The sequence below is a fragment of the Scyliorhinus torazame genome, chromosome 16 (genome assembly GCF_047496885.1).
Source record: "Scyliorhinus torazame isolate Kashiwa2021f chromosome 16, sScyTor2.1, whole genome shotgun sequence".
NCBI lineage: Eukaryota > Metazoa > Chordata > Chondrichthyes > Carcharhiniformes > Scyliorhinidae > Scyliorhinus > Scyliorhinus torazame.
In genome coordinates, this window is record NC_092722.1 from 200,037,682 (window position 1) to 200,059,029 (window position 21,348).

At 48.2% G+C, this 21,348-nt stretch overlaps 1 protein-coding gene across 4 annotated transcripts in view; it reads left to right on the forward strand.

Moving 5' to 3' along the window:
* sh3pxd2aa (SH3 and PX domains 2Aa) overlaps window positions 1–21,348 on the forward strand; it is a 395,200-nt gene that overhangs the window by 22,445 nt on the left and 351,407 nt on the right. For all 4 annotated transcript variants that reach the window (XM_072479783.1, XM_072479782.1, XM_072479785.1 and 1 more), the window contains exon 2: window positions 15,216–15,296. In XM_072479783.1, coding sequence (XP_072335884.1) covers window positions 15,216–15,296 — 81 coding nt within the window. The remainder of the gene's footprint in view (window positions 1–15,215; window positions 15,297–21,348) is intronic.

Consider the following 21,348-nt stretch of genomic DNA (forward strand, 5'->3'; position numbering starts at 1 on the left):
ATGGAGCAGACCTGATGGACCGAATGGCCTAATTCTGCACCTTTATCTTATGGTCTTATCTTTCAGTATCAGAGTTGCTAATGTTTCCATTAGCAGTACCAAAGCCACATTCTCTAGATTCAAAGGGAGGACGTTTGAACCAATGTTGGTGTCCTCCTTGGAGCCAGATCTAGAAGCATTCAGGCATGGGAGGATTTGATGAGATAGAACATACAGCGCAGAAAGAGGCCGTTTTGACCCATCGAGTCTGCACCGACACACTTAAGCCCTCACTTCCACCCTATCCCTGTAACCCAATAACTCCTCCTAACCTTTTTGGTCACTAAGGGCAATTTATCATGGCCAATCCACCTAACCTGCACGTCTTTGGACTGTGGGAGGAAACCGGAGCACCCGGAGGAAACCCACGCAGACAAGGGGAGAACGTGCAGACTCCGCACAGACAGTGACAAAGCGCGGGATCAAACCTGGGACCCTGGCGCTGTGAAGCCAGTGCTATCCACTTGTGCTACCGTGCTGCCCCTGATGATCGAATTCGTTAAGTATACTAATTTGATGTTGGATGTTGCAAGTCCTGCTTTTTAATACAGCATTTTTTCATTTATTTATTTGTTCACAGAATATGTGCATCACTGGCTTAGCCAGGATTTATTGCCTTTCCTTAATTATCTTTGAGATTGTGGTGGTACCCCTGAAGGTGGTGGTAAGTTGCATCCTTGAACCACTGCAGTCCATGTGTTGTAGGAACATCCACACTGCTGTTAGGAAGCGAGTTCCAGGATTTTTAACCAGAAGGATTAGTGATGTAGTCCCAAATCAAGATGGTGTGTGGCTTGGAGGGGAACTTGCTGCCTTTGTCCTTCTCTGTGATTGGGTTTGGAGGTGGTGTTGAGCATCTTGTAGATGGTTCTCATTGCTGACACTGCTTTGGAGGGAATAACTGTTAAAGTTGGTGGATTGGGTGCCGACTAAGCGGACTGTTTTGTCAGCAGTGACATTCAGCTTCTTGTGTTGGAGGTTGGACAGGTCACAATATCTTATCTTGGACATTTTCCCCGTGGCTGTGTAGGCCTCACCCTCACAACACAAAGATGTGCAGAGTAGGTGGATTGGCCACCCCAAATTGCCCCTTAATTGGAAGAAAATTATTGGGTACTTTAAATTAACAAAAAATAAATCTTATCTTGGTCGGTTGGTCTGTTTTGAATTAGCTTGCACTACAATAGGACATCAATGCTGATGGAGTGAGAAACGAAAGGTAGGCCAGATATTGTGCTTCAGAGCGCATTCCCACAACTGCTAGAAAATAATATGTATCTGATATCATAGAATCATAGAAGTTTACAGCATGGAAACAGGCCCTTCGGCCCAACCAGTCCATGCCGCCCAGTTTTTACCATTAAGCTAGTCCCAGTTGCCCGCACTTGGCCCATAACCCTCTATACCCATCTTACCCATGTAACTATCTAAATGCTTTTTGAAAGACACAATTGTACCCGCCTCTACTACTACCTCTGGCAGCCCATTCCAGACACTCACTACCCTCTGAGTGAAGAAATTGCCCCTCTGGGCCCTTCTGAATCTCTCCCCTCTCACCTTAAACCTATGCCCTCTAGTTTTAGACTCCCCTACCTTTGGGAAAAGATGTTGACTATCTACCTTATCTATGCCCCTCATTATTTTATAGACCTCTATAAGATCACCCCTAAGCCTCCTACGCTCCAGGGAAAAAAGTCCCAGTCTATCCAGCCTCTCCTTCTAACTCAAACCATCAAGTCCCGGCAACATCCTAGTAAATCTTTTCTGCACTCTTTCTAGTTTAATAATATCCTTTCTATAATAGGGTGACCAGAACTGCACACAGTATTCCAAGTGTGGCCGTACCAATGTCTTGTACAACTTCAACAAGACGTCCCAACTCCTGTATTCAATGTTCTGACCAATGAAACCAAGCATGCCGAATGCCTTCTTCACCACCCTGTCCACCTGCGACTCCACCTTCAAGGAGCTTTGAACCTGTACTCCAATGATATTAGGCAAGGGTGGGATTTGTCTTTAATGTACTAAATAGCCAAATGCACAGGCTCTCCATATCTAAACATTCTGTGGAGCTACAATCACCAATAATGGAATAGTGCCTAAAATCAGGACTGGTAGAAAGAGCAGGCAGTCAGTGCAGGAATCCCCAGTGGCTGTCCCCCTCTCTAACAAAGTCCCGAAAGACGTGCTGTTAGGTGAATTGGACATTCTGAATTCTCCCTCTGTAAAATGAAATCAATGAAATGAAATGAATGAATGAAAATCGCTTATTGTCACAAGTAGGTTTCAAATGAAGTTACTGTGAAAAGCTCCTAGTTGCCACATTCCGGTGCCTGTTCAGGGAGGCTGGTACGGGGATTGAACCGTGCTGCTGGCCTGCCTTGGTCTACTTTAAAAGCCAGCTATTTAGCCCAGTGTGCTAAACCAGCCCCTTATTAAACCAGCCCCTCTGTGTACCCGAACAGCCGCTGGAATTGGCGACTAGGGGATTTTCTAGAGGCTAGCGACTAGAGGCTGTTTAGCACAGGGCTAAATCGCTGGCTTTGAAAGCAGACCAAGGCAGGCCAGCAGCACGGTTCAATTCCCGTAACAGCCTCCCCGAACAGGTGCCGGAATGTGGCGACTAGGGGCTCTTCACAGTAACTTAATTTGAAGCCTACTTGTGACAATAAGCGATTTTCATTTCATTTCATTTTCACAGTGACTTCATTGCAGTGTTAATGTAAGACTACTTGTGACAATAATAGATTATTATTATAAGGGCATTTAATGAGACGAGGAGCTGTGGGGCAGCAGTGCTATCGCCAGTGCCACCCTGAAGAGAGAAAAATGTCATTCAGTTTAAAGTAGTTCACAGGGCTCATATGACGGTGGCCAGAATGAGCAGGTTTTTTGAGGGGGTGGAGGACATGTGGGTGGTGCGCGGGGGGGATCATGCCCAACAAACTTGATTGAATTTTTGAGCATGTAACCAAGTGTGTAGATGAGGGTAGTTGATGTAGTTTACATGGATTTAAGCAAAGCCTTTGACAAGGTCCCACCTGGGAGACTTATTAAGAAGGCAAATAGGGGCTGGTTTAGCACAGTGGGCTAAAGAGCTGGCTTGTAATGCAGAACAAGGCAGCAGTGCGGGTTCAATTCCCGTACCAGCCTCCCCGAGCAGGCGCTGGAATGTGGCGACTAGGGGCTTTTCACAGTAACTTCATTGAAGCCTTCTTGTGACAAGCGATTATTATTATATTATTATTAATGCACATGGAATACAGGGTGGTTTGACAAGGTGGATTCATAATTGGCCTGGCGGTAGGAGACATAGGGTGATGATGCTTTAGTGTCTGAAAGCCAGTGACCAGTGGTGTACCAGAGGGACCTGTGCTGGGTCCCCTATTGATGTCAGTTATATAAATGATATAGGTGTGTGCTTGCGTGCGTGTTAACAAGGACGTATACTGTGAAAGGTCTGACACTGGGACGTTCCGAGGTATATAGACCTTTGGTGAACTCTGTGCAATTCTGGTCGCTGCATTATAGGAAGGATGTGATTGCATTGGCGGGGGTGCAGAGGAGATTCACCAGGATGTTGCCTGGGATGGAACATTTAAGTTATGATGAGAGGTTGGATAGGCTTGGGTTGTTTTCGCTGGAGCAGAGAAGACTGAGGGGCAACCTGATCGAGGTGGACAAGATTGTGAGGGGCATGGACAGGGTGGATAAAGAACAGCTGTTCCCCATAGTTGAACGGTCGGTTGCAAGCGGACACACACTTAAAAAATGTACCTGGATGAGGACTTGGCATGTCTTAACATTCAAGGCTATTGGCCAAGTGCTGGCAAGTGGGGTTAGGTTGGCAGGTCAGGGCCTCGTGCGTCGGTGCAGACTCGATGGGCCGAAGGGCCTCTTCTGCACTAATCTGTGATTCTGAGAAGAGTGATAAGGAGGAGGGATAAGGGCCGAACATTGGCTGATGCTGTCCCCTTGCTTCCATTTGTTTTGTGGAAAGGAAGCCCTATGTTTCCTTATAATTAGTTAGGTAGCTGCTAGTCTGTGTCAAAGTGAATTTATTGGGTGCCTGTGTATTACTGAAGTAGTTATGATTGTTGGAATAAAAACAAATGTATTATTTATTCCTGCCTAAGTTGGGATTTCTACCTCGAGTACATGGTGAGATAGTTGTACAGTTTGTGACTGAGTTTGAAATTGAGGATATAGTGTTGTCAGCTTGCTATAAATACTTTGAGGGATTGTTTACATGGAACTGTGACAGGAAAGGGAGCTTAGTCCTTGAAGCAGCTACAACAGGAAATCTATCAATGTGCCAAACTCTCTGCAGATGTTGGTTGATGATGCACCTTGATTAACTGCTTGTATCACAGCTCATTCTTTTGTTTATCTTGTAAACAAGATTCAAATTCGGTGCACACTGAAGATTCCACAAACATGCAACTGTCTGAAATTAAATCGACTAAACCGTTGTAACTAAGCTTTTTATAAAAAAAAAAGTTTGGCAAACCATGCTTCAATCCCTGTCAATAGGGAATAAATCTGAAGTTTTAAAAACGGGACTGGCTCTTCCTCCAAACAAATCCCAAAGGATCGCTTTACACAACCACGTTTATTGTACTGTGTCCATGTTCACTACGAGGATAGTGCACAGCTAAATGTAGTCATGTTGAGAGATCAAATCAAACCAATCGTACAGTAATGGTGTAATCAAATCTGTATCCACTGATTATTGACCCTGGACACAGTTTCTCCTTATTTATTCTTACCAAAGCTGCTGTTGATTTTTAATATCTAAATCAAATTGCCTCTAGTTTCTGTTCTAAGGAGAGCAGTCCCAGTTTCTCTAATCTCTCCACTTAACTGAACTTTCTCATCCCTGGTACCAGTCTAGTAAAGATCTTGTGCATCCTCTCCAAGGCCCAGCCACCCTTCTGAAAGTGTAGAGCCCAGAATTGAATACACTGCCCAGCTGAGGACTAACCAGTGTTATAATGATTTAACATTTCCTTGGCTGGGTATTCTATGCCTTTATTAATGAAGTCCATGAACCCATCATCATTTTTAAACAGCCTTCTCAAACATTACTGTTGTACCCTCCCCATATCTCTGCCTTATAACCCCTTTTTAAAATTGCAGCATCTAGTCAATGTTGTCTCTCCTCATTCTTCACCTGTCCTTTATAAAGGGACAGAGTTTGGAACCCCCTGGTTATTGAGTGTTTAAGGTTCAGACCCATGTTTTGAGGGGGTCGGTGTTTTAAAGATGCCTGAGTTTTGGTTATCCCGAATAGGTGTTTAGGAGATCGCCTGATTTTGGGATCCATGTCCAGGTTTTGATGTGCGGAAGCCATTTTTACTTCCCATCAAAATGGCCTGTCGAAGTGATTGGTAATGGCGGCAGCAAGATCAGCCTGAGTAAGTGTTCCAACTCCTCCAATATCCTCCAATCACAGATTTTCTGTTGAGCAGCAGGTATAATATAAGGATCTGGCACATGGGGTTAATGTAGGGCTGAGTACAGTACTGATCTGTAACCAATACCGTCCCAACATGGTGACAGCGATGGGTTAAAAATCCAGAACCTCGCTAAAATGAAGAGATGAACCAAAATGCTGCAGGACTGAGAATTCATCAAAGCATTCTGTTCTGAAAAGAAGCTCCTAAAGAAGCAGAGGGAAAACTACGAAAGAAAGGCTTGGAAGCTGAAGGTAGTGATTTAAAATTCCTTATGACAGCAGAAGACTCCATTGAATATCCCAAAGTCCAGCTTGAGTGCAGAGGTTACAGAACCGGCAAGGATGAGCTAAACTAGGCTGTTGCAAATCCTGAGAGCACCTTTTAAGTAATTCAGTACCAGTAGTGCGGTTTGAAAGAAAGTTGTCATGGAGCCTGAATAAGTGGTATCTGACATTCTGAAAGGAAAAGAATAAATTAATTAAATATTTCGGGAATGTCGCAACTGCCCAACTCAGTTTAAAAATAAAAAAAAACAATGAGCAAAAGCTCCAATTTTACTGACTCGAGCTGTACAAAAGAAGTTGGAGAGCGGCCATCATTAAAACTTCGAAGAAAGTGTAATTTTGTGGTGCCTGCCAATGCCGACCAGCGCAGTTCCGAGTCCGTTCAGACAAAGGTCCAGACCAATTGGAGACTTGGTGAGCAAACGTTCTTGAGATTCAGCATCGCTTCAGCTTTTTCTGCTAGGAAAGGAAGATCTAACCCTGGAAAAGACATTCCAGATGGGTTCTACAGGAGAATAATACATGGTGCAGACACCAACCCTCAGTCCAGCTTGCTTGGCCACAGCAGGGACACTAAGTCGGAATGGTGCAAAGTACCATTGCATGCACGATCAATATCCTGCAGTGCAGCCCAATGCCACAGGATTGGACACTGCAAGGTAAAAACTCCAGAATGTGCAGAAAGCCAAGAGGTTGAGACCGCAAACCCAGAGGAGAGCGAACTATGCTTCTTGGGTGAGTTGAAAGGTCTTGATCTCTCACTTTGGAATGCTGACATTTCTATTAATGACCATCCAAATTTGAAAAAAATTAGATACAGGACCCAGCAAGGCAGGACACGTGCCCAATGACTTTGAACAGTGGACACACCTCTATGGGCCTGCAGGAATCGGACTGCCAATCATTGGTACGATCCTGGAATCACCTGAGGTTTGCTGGCAAATAGATCTTGCCTTTCTCTATTTCTCTAGAGCAAGGATGTCTGTGTAGCCTTTGATCTCCTCAAGACATTCACCCACTGTCCTTAACCAAACACAACTGCATGTTCCTGACAAACAGAGTATCCTGACTGGGGCTTCAGCTGTGAACTGTTTTCACTCTTTCCAGAGCATTATTATCCACTCTTGTTAATGGTCCCAGAAAATCCTCATTGGGGAGGCCAGCTAACCACCCAGGAGGTGACCACCATACGTCCAGTGGAAGAGGAGTAATCAGTTTGAGAAGCCTCTACCTACTGGCCCTGGTGAAGGTACAGCAGGTCAGCACTGTGCAACCCTAACTGCATACCAAAGCCACAAGAGATTCTTGAACCTGGTGGCAGCTTTCCATGGCCAACAACAAAAAGCAGAGGTGAGCATATCACTAAACCACCTTCGCGCCACGGGAACGCTCTTCCTCAGCCACTGGGGACATCAAGACCACTCACATGATGACAGTAAAAACGATGAGGGACTCGCCACTGTTTGTCCACCCCACTTGAAATGAGTTCGAATAGGAACAAGCGCCGATCAACACAACAGCCTGACTAAGTGCAGTTCAGCATGAAGGAATGGAAGAAAAGAATGAAAGCAGAGATGCCAGCTCAGAAACCGGGCTAACTGAGAACCAGCAGCAACAGAGCCTACCATTCCTTTGCACGTGATATGATATGGAAGGTTTTCAGGCCTCCAGATCTTTTTGGTAAAGTTGTGTCTGAAAGCTGTGCTTTTACACATTTCCTGTCATGGAGAAGCTGGACAGTGAGCCCACCATAGCAGAGTTAAACGAGGCCAATGACCATCTTGGTAAAGCCCCAGGAAACTGGCATTTCACCTGATATATGTTGAAAGCCAGCGCTGCTGCAGAATCTCCATGAGCTTTTGAGAGTCTGGAAGGAAAGATATTTCTTGTCTCAAGACATGGATGATGCAAGAATAGGCACTTTTGCTAAGTATTGTGGGGAAGGTATTTGCTTGTGTTGCCCTGACAAGATTTCAGACCCTGGTATCGTGCATCTACCCCGAGTCTGAGCTGACAAATCCAACAGCTTAGATGATTATAAAAGCAAATTACTGCATTTGCTGGAATCTGAAACAAAACCAGAACATACTGGACAATCTCAGCAGGTCTGACTGCATCTGTGGAGAGAGAGAAGGGAGCTGATGTTTCGAGTCTGGATGACTTTGTCACTTTGGTGGTTAAAGGAGAAGTTCTGTGAACCGTGCAGATCACTCTACCTACATAGACCCCACCAAAGCCTTCGACTTGCGACGGACTCTTTGAAGCTCTGTGGGAAAGTAGTCTGCTCGACTGGACTCCTGGGCTTTCTGTCATTCATGAGAACATTCACAGCTTGGTCATTATCATTAGTCATTTTCAAGATCAGCAGTGGGGTAAAGCAGGGCTGCATCCTGGGGCATATCATCTTTTCCTGCTTTTTTAGTACACTTTTTAGTGACTCCAATAAAGTGTCAACAAGTTGAGAAGTCCACAAGGCAGCATGGTAGTGCAGTGGTTAGCACTGCTGCCTCATGGCGTCGAGGACCCGGGTTCGGCCCTGGGTCACTGACTGTGTGGAGTTTGCACATTCTCCCTGTGTCTGCATGGGTCTCACCCCCATAACCCAAAGATGTTCATGGTAGGTAGATTGGCCACGCTAAATTGCCCCTTAATTGGGGGGAAAAAAGAATTGGGTGCAAAAGAAGTCCACTTTGGACCAACAGTAAACTAATCAAAGTACAAAGCTCTGTGCCAGGCCTGTGTTCTTAGCACACTCCTTTTTATAGTAGTGAGCATGGACCAGTTATGCAAGCCAAGAAAAGCAGCTGAACAGCTTCCACTTCCGCTGCCTTAGTTGAAATATTGGACCTCTCCTGATGGTGTTGATTGTGGAAGTACACCATCCTGCAGTGACCCCAGCATGTTTGCCCTCGAGCCAGCGGTGACTCCATTGGTTGAATCATGTGAACTGAATGGATGATTGCCACATCCACAAAGACTTGCTCTATGCTGGAGCTTCATTATCATAACAAAACCAACAAGTCGCCCGTGTCTGTGATAAGAGGATGTCTGCAAGCAAGACCTCCGGTTGACTGGGATTGGAGTCGATGCATTGGAAATTCTCGCTGCTGGCACGAACTTCTGGGGGCTGGCGATCAGGAAGCAGAGGATAAAATAAATTACCAGATGGCAGAAAAGAGAGCCTGCTGCAAGGAAAAAACATTGGTCGACCTTGGGCCAACGTTGTTCATCTGTGCCAACTGTGGAAGGGGCTGCCACTCACTACTCGGCCTCCACAGCAATGTGTTCAATCCAGAAGTGGCACGGTAGCACAGTGCCAGGGTCCCAGGTTCGATTCCTGGCTTGGGTCACTGTGCGGAGTCTGCACTTTCTCCCCGTGTCTGCGAGGATTTTCCTGCGGATGCTCCGGTTTCCTCCCACAAGTCCCGAAAGACGTGCTGTTAGATAATTTGGACATTCTGAATTCTCCCTCAGTGTACCCGAACAGGCACCGGAATGTGGTGACCAGGGGATTTTCACAGTAACTTCATTACAGTGTTAATGTAAGCCTACTTCTGACAATAAAGATTATTATTATTATTGAAGTGGCATACACTAGGCTGTTCCCAAGACGTGTGGATGTCATCACTATCATGGCCTTGTTGAAGCATTTTAAGGGGAAGCTAGATAAAGGGAGAAAGGAATAGAAGGATATGCAGATAGGGTTAAATGAAATCTGGGGGGAGGGGTGTTGTGAGGAGGATAAACGGCTGCATGATTTTCCACACCTGTCAACTTGGGATAGAATCAAAATTGGTGCGTGCCTTTTGTGATCTCCGGTTATTGAGGTTTGCAACCAATAAAGCAGTTTAGTGTAGTTATTGTAGTGTGACGAATGTGGCAGCTCCCAGAAACAAGTAGTTTAGTAAAGAGCAGGTTTAAAATGATTGAGTGATGGTGAAGGAGACAGGGAGACTCCCATGCCTTTTAAAGCAGTGCTGTGGGATCCTTTGCATCTTCCAGGAGGGCTGCAGAGGATTTAGTTTAATGTCTTATTTGAAGAACAGAACCTCCAACTCCTCATCACTGCACTTGTGAGCCTGGATTTTACCATTTTCTCAGTTTGGTGAGACTGCTACTCACTGAGCTATGACTGACATTTTATTCCAATAGTTTCTGGTCAAACATCCATGTGTGGGATTATCCCGTATGTTCTCCCACTGGAGCTGAATTGCACCAGTTTTACGATCCCCGTGTGCTCGGAAAGCAGGATGCAATTCCGTGTTCCACACCATGCAAATGTATGCATGGCATAGAATAAGAGGGATTCCCAGGGACTCCCATGGCCTGATAACTAGTTCCCACAGCTGCAGCACCCCCCCCCCCTCCCCCCACCCCCACACCTTCCAGCTCCAAGAATGGGGTCCCCCCCCCCCCCCCCCTTGGGACCATTGTAATACGGGACCCCTGCCTGGAAGGTAGCGAGCAGTCCAGGCAGTGGGAAGCAACTCCATGTGTCCATTCCTCCAAGGAGAGCGATCTCAAGACCTATTTGCATTTTCTTTTACATTGGGCTCCGATTAAAGCTTATTGACCTGAAATGTTTTCTCTCCATCGATGCTGCCTAACCTGCTGACCAACATTTTGTTTTCTTGTCTATTTCTGTTCCTATTTTGTAAATCTATCTTTACAAATTCCTGTCATCTTATAACCACCTAAAACGTTCTGGCACTCTGGAAGTAATTCTTCTTTAATACTCCATCCATCCCATATACTTCTCCTGAAGATTATATAACTGCTAAAGTTCTTTGCTCTATCAGAACTGGAATAATGCAAAGCTTATTTCACTTTTCTGTTCTCTCCTCACAGCCATTTATGTCTTTGCTTCAAATATTTTTTTCGTTTTTGACTTGAGAAGCAATCATCTATGGCTTACCCACTGCATTTGGTAAGTTATTCCATGCTGACCAATGCATCAATTTTAAAACTGCCAGTCAGAAAAATTAATGACTGCTTGTTACTCCTCTTCAAGATACAGCAGTTTTTCTTCATTCTTTCAAAGCTCTAATTGTAAAACCTCTTCAAAATCTCCTTAACATTTGTTCCAGTGCAAGTACTCCCATATTCCTTAATAACCTTACCATGTTCTTGACTTGTGGCCAAAATAATATTTTGCCTGAATATAGTAGTACCCCAGTTTATATTTTTGACTTATTAGTAACACATTTCATAGGTCTACACGGCTTTATCCATCTGCATTAGTTTAATTTATTGGTTTTTCTGATCCTCTATACTCAGTGGAAATGTGCTTCAATCCATTCCTTGGCATGAGATGGGGTGAAACAACAAGTCTGGGAAGCTCAAGAAAATGACTTAAATTTTTAGTGAGGGTAGAAGAAATAAATAAGCTCCATTTAACAACAGGCTAATTTAAGACTGATATCTGATTTGACATTGGTCATAGAAACAAATCGGAGCAGGAGGATTTCATTCAGCCCTTCGTGCCTGCATCTACCCTGTCTAGTTCTGTTAGAATTTTATAGGTTTCTATGAGATTTCCCCCCCCCCCCCCCCCTAAAACTGCACACAATATTCCAGGTGTGGCCTCACCAAGGCCCTGTATAATTGCTGGAATGCATCCCTGCTCTTGTACTCTGGCTATGAAGGCCAAAATACCATTTGCCTTGTTTATTGCCTGCTGCACCTGCATGCTTACTTTCAGCGACTGATGTACAAGGATACCCCTGTCTCATTGCACATTCTCCTCTCCTAATTCCCCTTCCCGTTTTTTAGATTTATTGTCACGTGTACTGAGGTGCAGTGAAAAGTATTGTGTACAGTGCAGGCAGATTGCTCCATACATGATAAACATAGGACATACAATAAATACGCATGTAAACACAGACATTGACATCGGGTGAAGTGATCCAACTGTAGAGAAGATGTGTAGGGAAATTGGTTTAGTCTATAAGAGGACCATTCAGGAGTCTGGTAAGAGCGGGGAAGAAGCTGTTTATGAATCCGTTGGTACGTGTTCTCAGACCTTTGTACCTTCTGCCCGATGGAAGAGAGAATAACCTGGGTGGGAGGAGTGTTTGATCATGCTGCTCACTTTCCCCAGGCAGCAGGAGGTGTAGACAGAGTCAATGGATGGGAGGCGGGTTTGTGTGATGGACTGAGCTGTGTTCACGACTCTCTGTAGTTTCTTATGGTCTTGGGTTGAGCAGTTTACATAACCAAGCTGTGATGCAGCCACCAAAGTGGATATCCTCACATATATCAAAATTATACTGCATCTGTCATTCATTTGCCCACTCATTCAACTTGTCAATTCACACTGAAGGTTCTCTGCATCCTCCTCACAGCTCACCCTCTCGCCCAGCTTTGTCATCTGCAAATTTGGAGATATTGGACTTGACTTAATGGCCACCCTGTGCCCGAAGGCAGCTCACCTTTATTCTCTCAACTTCTAGATGGGTCTGACCTGGGTCTTTTCTTAGATTTCTAAACTTTTGTCTGTAGGCTCCTAGCACTAGTTTGTAGGCAATTAATATCACTTTCTTCACCTCATCATCATCCCCAGATACCTCTTTTGATAGTGAGGCAAACGCATATCTCGCTCGCTAATCTTTCCCTCTGCGTTTCAATCTTATTCTTTTCCATTTCCCTTTGAAAAGCGCTCTCTTTTTCTTTTGTTTCAGTTGCTTTATCCATTTCTCTCAGTTTTTGCTGCATTTCCGATTCTTTCATTTTTAATTGGATTTGAGCTCATTCTAATGGGTTAGACTGTGTCACTGGTAAGTTTCAATATTGAGCTATGGTTTGTATTGTCTCTGCTTTCTTTGCCCCTTTTGGCAGGGCTAAGGGCAGTTTCTCTGATAAACTCAACAAGTTTGCTTTCGATTCGCCTTGTAACTGCTCCCAAGTGATTTCCTCCACCCCCGGGACATCTTTTGCAACTGTAAGGCTCATCTTCAGTCACTTCTTATTCAATATTTCAACCCTGGAACGAAGACAATCGATCCACACACAGTCATGTGAGAGTACCTTTAAGAAATGGGTCTTTAAGAAATGTACCTTTAAGAAATGGGTGTTTACTACAAGGATGTCAGAGTGGGTGGAGCTGGGCTGTCTGTCAGCTTTTTACTTTTGTTTTAGGCTATTTGAGCAGGGTGTGTTTTAGTTTCGTTTTCAGTGTTGGAGCTGAAGCCAGACAGAGCAGGTGTACTGTTGATCTCTGCCATGAAAAGACTATCTTTCTTGATCATTTGGTGAATTCAGAATTATAAATGTTCTCAGTAGTGAATGTAAACCTAATGTGCTTCTGTTAAAAGGTGTTTCTTATGTTTTCTGGATGTTGCTTGGGAAGTTATTAAGCATTACTTAGTGTTGTATTCTTTGGGGGTTGTATTTGAATTGATGGTTGCGAAGATGTTCACTATGTTTTAAAAAGGTTAACTTGAGTTCATAGAATAAACATTGTTTTGCTTTAAAAATTACTTTTCCATTTTTGCAGTACCACCTGTAGAGTGGGCCATGTGCTCCCCATACCACAATCTAGTAAAAGTTGTGGGTCAGGTGAACTCCATGATACACTTTGGGGTTCTTTAAACCCTGGCCCATAACAACACTCACTGTCTTTCAGTTTGATAACCCCAAACCAAACAAGGAATTATGTGTGAGAATATCCCACCACAAGCCTCCAATTTGTTACGGACCCCGAGCCAGCTCTCAACATTGGCTAAGAGACTGGACCAAGACCATAATGTTTCAACCGCGGTGTGGGAAGATCGATTTGTTCCAGGAGTGATAATATGAGGAGTAGGGCTTGGTTATTTTATAAACAAACTTTATTAACTCAAACAATATTTACATTTGTAAACTTCAACCCTAACGATAACACCATTACACCATTCAAATGGTCATTGGATAGACATATGGACGATAAGGGAATAGTGTAGATGGGCTTTAGAGTGGTTTCACAGGTCGGCGCAACATCGAGGGCCGAAGGGCCTGTACTGCGCTGTAATGTTCTACATGTAGAGTGTTAACACAGTAGTTCCCTTAAACAACACTAACAGAACATGCAGGTCTCCTGCCACTTACACAGGCAGATGAAGACAATACTTGCATTTGCAAAGCAATTTTTCTTCTGGTAGGGACACTTGTTCTGAACCCGTTTTCCAAAACCTGCCTCAGTGGCAACTTTCATGACCACCTCGGTCGATTTCCAATCCTGGCCTTTATGTCCCTTGACAACCAGGGTCCTCTGGTCTTGGTCCCACCCTTTGTCTTTATGGAGACATATTTACCCTGTACTGTCGCTATCTTCTCCTTGAAGGCCTTCCCTGCTCTGACATTTTATCTGCGAGTAACTGCTCCCAGTCACTTGGGTCAAATCGTTTATTTTCTTAACTGGGGAAATTTTACAAAGTTCTTTGGTTCCTGGCCCATTCTTACCGTTTTCCATAACTAGAACCTTAGTTAGGCCACACTTGGAGTATAGTGTTCAATTCTGGTCGCCACACTACCAGAAGGATGTGGAGGCTTTAGAGAGGGTGCAGAAGAGATTTACCAGAATGTTGCCTGGTATGGAGGGCATTAGCTATGAGGAGCGGTTGAATAAACTCGGTTTGTTCTCACTGGAACGACGGAGGTTGAGGGGCGACCTGATAGAGGTCTACAAAATTATGAGGGGCATAGACAGAATGGATAGTCAGAGGCTTTTCCCCAGGGTAGAGGTGTCAATTACTAGGGGTCATAGGTTTGAGGTGCGAGGGGCAAGGTTTAGAGTAGATGTACGAGGCAAGTTTTTTTTTTTTTTTTACACAGAGGGTAGTGGGTGCCTGGAACTCGCTGCCGGAGGAGGTGGTGGAAACAGGGACGACAGTGACATTTAAGGGGCATCTTGACAAATACATGAATAGGATGGGAATAGAGGGATACGGACCCAGGAAGTGTAGAAGATTGTAGTTTAGTCGGGCAGCATGGTCGGCACGGGCTTGGAGGGCCGAAGGGCCTGTTCCTGTGCTGTACTTTGTTCCTTGTACCCTAAATTTAACTGAATATTGGTCAATATCTCCAAAATGCTTGCCTACTGTTACGCTCTCCACCATTGGTGGTAGTGGTGACAGTGAGGAAGTGGAAAAGGGGGCCAGTTTAAATTCCCGTACCGGCTGAGGTTATTCATGAAGGCTTCGCCTCTCAACCTGCCCCTCGCCTGAGCTGTGGTGACCCTCTAGTTAAATCACCACCAGTCAGTTCTCCCCCTCAAAGTGGAAAGCAGTCTATGGTCATCTGGTATTATGGCAGCTTTATTTATGAAAAGGTTCACAGTGAATGTCTGCTCTATATTAGACTGCTCTATATTAGAGTGCTCTGTGAAGTAGGTGTTCATAGAATCGTGAATGGGGAAAAAATACAATTATTTTAAGAATGTATTTTATTTTTACAGGTTTACGTTATCCAAGTCAACTGGTCAGATAACACGTCAAATATCATCTACAGACGTTATAGCAAATTTTTCGACCTCCAGGTAATGTTCAATTTCATTCTGCTTAACTTTTAACTAATGCAGATATGCTGGAAATTGCAGATTGGCAGTGGCCATTCTTCAGACCTTTCTGTTTTTTGAAGAGGGTGTGTATTCCAATCCCAGACCAGATCCCCACAGTGGCTGGGATACTGGACAGAAACCCCAATATTTTTTATTTAAATTTTGTAAGACTGCGACTTCTGGTGGCGTCCATGGAGTGAGTGGTGGGAGCACAGAGGCTCCTGCTTGAAGCCATTAGTTTTGGCCCCTTTTACCTGAACTTTGGGGTATTTCGGTGGAAAGGTTGTGCAGAGAGTAGTGCGGAGAGTAGAGGGTATCAGGATGGGCGTGTCTGTGGCTTACCAAACTCGACAGAAGACCGTACGAGCCCTGGTATGTGGAGAGTAGAGGGTATTAAGTCCTCCCCAGGTGGGTGTGTCTGTGGGTTGCCAAACTCGACAGGACAGTGAGACCCCTGACTAAAGGTTGGAGGAGCCCCGTGGCGCAGCATCAATTCTAAAAACGGCGGAAGGGGAAGGGTCGTCGACTGGAAAACTGCAATGGAGAATCTGATGAGCTTCATTAAGGACAAATTTCAGCAGCAGCATAAAGAAATGCACAGTGACTGGTCGAGACTGATTGAGGGGGACGTGGCACCCCTTTGTGGGACCTTGAACGGGTGAAGAAGGGCCTCTAGGAGCAGGAGGCAATGATCCAGGAGGTGGAGACGATGGTGTCTGACCAGGATGATCGGATTGTGTCATTGGAGGCGGAGATGGCGATCCTGGGGACATGTGCAAGACGCTGCGAGTGAAGGTGGAGGACCTGGAAAATCTGTGGATTGTGGGCCTTCCGGAGGGAGTGGAGGGAACAAGTGCAATGGGCTATGTCGTAAGAATGCCGGCCAGGTTGGTGGAAGAGAAGGTGCTGGACACGGCCCCAGAGGTGGATCGGGCCCCAAGGTCCCTGAGGCAGGGGTAAAGAGCAGGGGAGCCACCGAGGGCGATGGTACAAGTTCCAGCACTGCGAGAGCTGGAAACACGCGGCTAAACACACTCACGATGGGACTTTGTTCCCCTTTGGGAGAGTCGCACCCTTCGTCACCTTTTGCGCCCTGGGGAGCTTCTCACCAGCTTAGTCCACATTTAGGATTATTTTCAGCACTGCGAAGCTGAGCTCAGATCGGGCAGCCATCTCAAAGTGAGATTGTGGGTCCTCCACACTTGCCATCCATGGGCAATGTCACCCCCTCCTTCCCCCCCCCCCCCCCAAACACACACACACACACACAGGCACTACCCCCCCCCCCCCCCTCAATGTGAGGACACGCCCTACGGGGTCCATGAGGGTCCCACCTCTTCAGGCTCCCCCATACCCCCATCTGTCAGCTCCCAACTTTCTAGAGGCCCCTACTTACCTGCCACAGACCTTCCACCCTCCTGTCATTGGCACAGCTCCTCTAGGGCCCTGACCCTCTGCGGTGCCACCCTGGCAGCTGGGCAGTGCCAAAGTGCCCACCCTGCACTATCCCCTACCACCCAGGGGTCTCCGATGGCCTGGGTGACCCCTGGGTGGTCACTGTGGAGGCAGGTAGATGCTGGAAGGCCGGTAGATATCCAATGAACCTGCCTAAGTAGGTCTAAATCCTACCTGGCACGTGCTATTTGGTCAAGGATGTGCTTCAGATTCTGTGCCTCGTGGGACTTTGGTGGATCCCATGAGGAATAAAGGCTGCCGGGAAGCCAGTGAGAATATTTCCGGGATCTACCAGCCACCTTGTACTCGCTCTAGTGCAATGTGGCCGGAAATCACACCCCATGTCTCATTATCTACTGCCCAGGGAACCCTCTTAATATAAACAAAAGTCCATTAACCCAACTTCAGCAAATATGATCCCTGCCTGTAATGAATTATGATCTTTCTTTTACAATGCTTTAATTGCACTTCTGTCTCCAAAAAACCTAACTGTCCACTTAACGAGGCCCCACGGGCTTGATGCCGCAAATGACACTCCTGCTGGCTGATTCGCTGGGACTGGGCCTGCCCCCCCCCCCCCCCCCCCCCCCCAACCCCCAACGAGGGGGAGCAGCATTTAAACTGATCCCGCAGAGCGGACCCCACACAGCGCGGGGCCATGGCACGGAGGATGGCCCAAGATTTGGGGATGCCGACCTGGCCAGAATGTTGAGTGCCCTGTTGCCCCACGGGGCTAGGGAGGGTCAGTCACAGGGCAGCCAATGTTGCCTGGGAGGTAGTGGCAACAGCTGTCAGATCGGCGAGTGTCACCAGAAGGACTGGCACCCAGTGCCGTGAGATCAACGACCTGCACCGGGCTGCCTGAGTGAGTGGGCACTTGCCCCCCACCCCCTTGGGCAATGCATGAAATGTGCGGTTCACGATGTCCTCTGTATCTCCACAGAAGAAGTTGGGCCTACAACAGATGGGAGAGGACCCAGATGGTCGGCGGGGTGCCAGTCATCAGAGTCCTCGACCCTTACAAGGAACGGGCCCTGGGGATCGGTGGGGTGACCTAGGATCGATCGGTCGGCGACATTGAGGTTGCCGGACAGCGCAGAGGCGAGTATCCACCGGCCCCATGGGTGGTGATGGCGGGAACCTCCCTCCTCCCCGACAGTGGCCACCTCCCCCCTCCCCCGACAACGGCCACCTCCCCCCTCCCCCGACAACGGCCACCTCCCTCCTCCCCCGACAGTGGCCACCTCCCTCCTCCCCCGACAGTGGCCACCTCCCTCCTCCCCCGACAGTGGCCACCTCCCTCCTCCCCCGACAGTGGCCACCTCCCTCCTCCCCCGACAGTGGCCACCTCCCTCCTCCCCCCGACAGTGGCCACCTCCCTCCTCCCCCGACAGTGGCCACCTCCCTCCTCCCCCGACAGTGGCCACCTCCCTCCTCCCCCGACAGTGGCCACCTCCCTCCTCCCCCGACAGTGGCCACCTCCCTCCTCCCCCGACAGTGGCCACCTCCCTCCTCCCCCGACAGTGGCCACCTCCCTCCTCCCCCGACAGTGGCCACCTCCCTCCTCCCCCGACAGTGGCCACCTCCCTCCTCCCCCGACAGTGGCCACCTCCCTCCTCCCCCGACAGTGGCCACCTCCCTCCTCCCCCGACAGTGGCCACCTCCCTCCTCCCCCGACAGTGGCCACCTCCCTCCTCCCCCGACAGTGGCCACCTCCCTCCTCCCCCGACAGTGGCCACCTCCCTCCTCCCCCGACAGTGGCCACCTCCCCTCCTCCCCCCGACAGTGGCCACCTCCCTCCTCCCCCGACAGTGGCCACCTCCCTCCTCCCCCGACAGTGGCCACCTCCCTCCTCCCCCGACAGTGGCCACCTCCCTCCTCCCCCGACAGTGGCCACCTCCCTCCTCCCCCGACAGTGGCCACCTCCCTCCTCCCCCGACAGTGGCCACCTCCCCCCGACAGTGGCCACCTCCCTCCTCCCCCGACAGTGGCCACCTCCCTCCTCCCCCGACAGTGGCCACCTCCCTCCTCCCCCGACAGTGGCCACCTCCCTCCTCCCCCGACAGTGGCCACCTCCCTCCTCCCCCGACAGTGGCCACCTCCCTCCTCCCCCGACAGTGGCCACCTCCCTCCTCCCCCGACAGTGGCCACCTCCCCCGACAACGGCCACCTCCCCCCTCCCCCGACAACGGCCACCTCCCCCCCTCCCCCGACAACGGCCACCTCCCCCCTCCCCCGACAACGGCCACCTCCCCCCTCCCCCGACAACCGCCACCCTCCCTCCTCCCCCGACAGCGGCCCCCTCCCCCAACAGCGGCCACCTCCCCCCCCCCCCCCCCTCCCCCGACAGCGGCCCCCTCCCCCAACAGCGGCCACCTCCCCCCCCCCCCCCCCCCCTCCCCCGACAGCGGCCACCTCCCCCCTCCCCCGACAGCGGCCACCTCGGAGTCGGCCTTGGAACAGAGTGGTATGGCGAGGCATGTGGCATCGGTCGGTTTGTGGGTCTGGGCCCTCCAGATCCTGCCCCCCCTTCCCCAAAGGACTCGGGCTAGGGGTATCAAAGGCCATGGGAAACACTTAAGCAGCAGGCTGCCTCTATTTCTGATGTGCACCCAAGATGTAGCGGCTGAGTACTGAGCAGATGGAGGCTAACTAGGAGGGCACTGGGATGGGGAAGAGGGGGGTGGGGGGGGTGCGGTACCATCAGGGTAAGACTTGCCACGTGCAGGTGATGGGTGTGAGTGAGCACTCAGCAGACAGGTTGTCAGACCATGGCACAGACTGAGGAGCGTGAGCGCTCAGTTCACAATGTTATCATCACTTCCTTACCTTTGACTGTGACCCGCTGACAGTGTTGACACAGACCCATATCAGGGCAGCACGGTAGCACAGTGGTTTGTACAGTTGCTTCACAGCACCAGGGTCCCAGATTCGATTCCCGGCTTGGGTCACTGTCTGTGTGGAGTCTGCACTTTCTCCCCATGTGTGCGTGGGTTTCCTCCACAGTCCAATGCTGTGCAGGTTGGTGGATTGGCCATTCCAAATTGTCCTTCGTGTCCAAAAAGGTTAGGTTGGGTTATGGGGATAAAGGGGATGGGGTGGAGGCGTGGGGCTTAAATAGGGTGCTCTTTCCAAGGGCCGGTGCAGACTCGATGGGCTGAATGGCCTCCTGCACTGTAGATTCTGTGACTTTCTCCACTTTGATGTAAATTCTATCATATTATTGTCACTCATCCCCAAGGGATCTCGCACAACTTGATTGCCAATGATTTTGTACCCATTGCACAATACCCAGCCTAGGAAGACCTCTTTCATTGGTTCCTCAACATAAAGCCATCCCGTATACACTCCAGGAATTCCTCCTCTACAGTATTGTGGCTAATTTGATTTGCCCAATCTATATGCAGATTAAAATCACCCATAATTACAGCTGTTCTTTATCGCATGCATCACTAATTTCCTGTTAAATGCCATTGTCAACATTACTGCAGTTTGGGGGTCTATGTATGACGCCCATTAACGTTTTTTGCCTCTTGCTGTTTCTCAACTCTACCCATACAGATTCCACATTGTCAGAGTTAATATCCTTCCTCACTATTGTGTTAATTTCCTCTTTAACCAGCACTTCAGTTCCACCACCGTCATTTCCTTTTTGTCTGTCCTTAAATACTGAATACCCCTGGACATTCCGTTCCCATCCCTGGTCACCCTACAGTCATGACTCCGCAATCCCGATTATATCGTACCCGTTGGCATCTATTTGCGGGATTAGTTTTATCCGCTTTATTGCGAATGCTCCGTGCACTAAGGCACAAAGCCTTTAAGCTTGTCTTTTTAACATTATTTGTCTCACTCCCAATATTTTTCACTGTTTGAATCTGGCCCTTGGTTTCTCTGCCTATCACTTTTCCTATTTCCCTTTCTGTCTTCTGTTCTTGTTCCTTGCTTCTACCTCCTCTGACTCCTCGCATAGGCTCTCATCCTCCTATTTGAGTTTAGACCCTCCCCGACCATTCTAGTAACTACTTCTCCATGGACAACAGTCCTGGTCCTGCCCAGGTGTAACTGGTCCAGTTTCTGCTGGTCCCACCTCCCCCAGAACCAGTCCCCAATGCCCCAGGAATCTGAAACCCTCCCCTCACACCATCTATTCAGCCACGCAGTCATCTGATATATCCTGCCATTTCTACTCTGACTAGCACGTGGCGCTGGTAGTAATCCTGAGATCACTACCGTTTGAGGTCAGACTTCAGGGACCGCATAATTCTTTTTAAAAACCAAAGTTGGTACAGATTAGTGCCACGACCACTGGCTGTTCACCCTCCCCTCCAGAATGCCCTGTAACCGCTCCGAGGACATCCTTGACCCCAGCATCAGAGGGGGCAACATATCATCCTGGAGTCTCGTTTGCGGCCACAATTGAATCCCCTATAATTATTGCATTCCCACACATTTTGCTCCTCCCTCTGCAGCAGAACCAACCGTGGTGCCACGAGTTTGCCTGTTGCTACTTTCCCCGAGAGGTCATTCCTCTCCACCGCATGCAAAGCGGTATATCTGTTCTGCAGGGATGGCC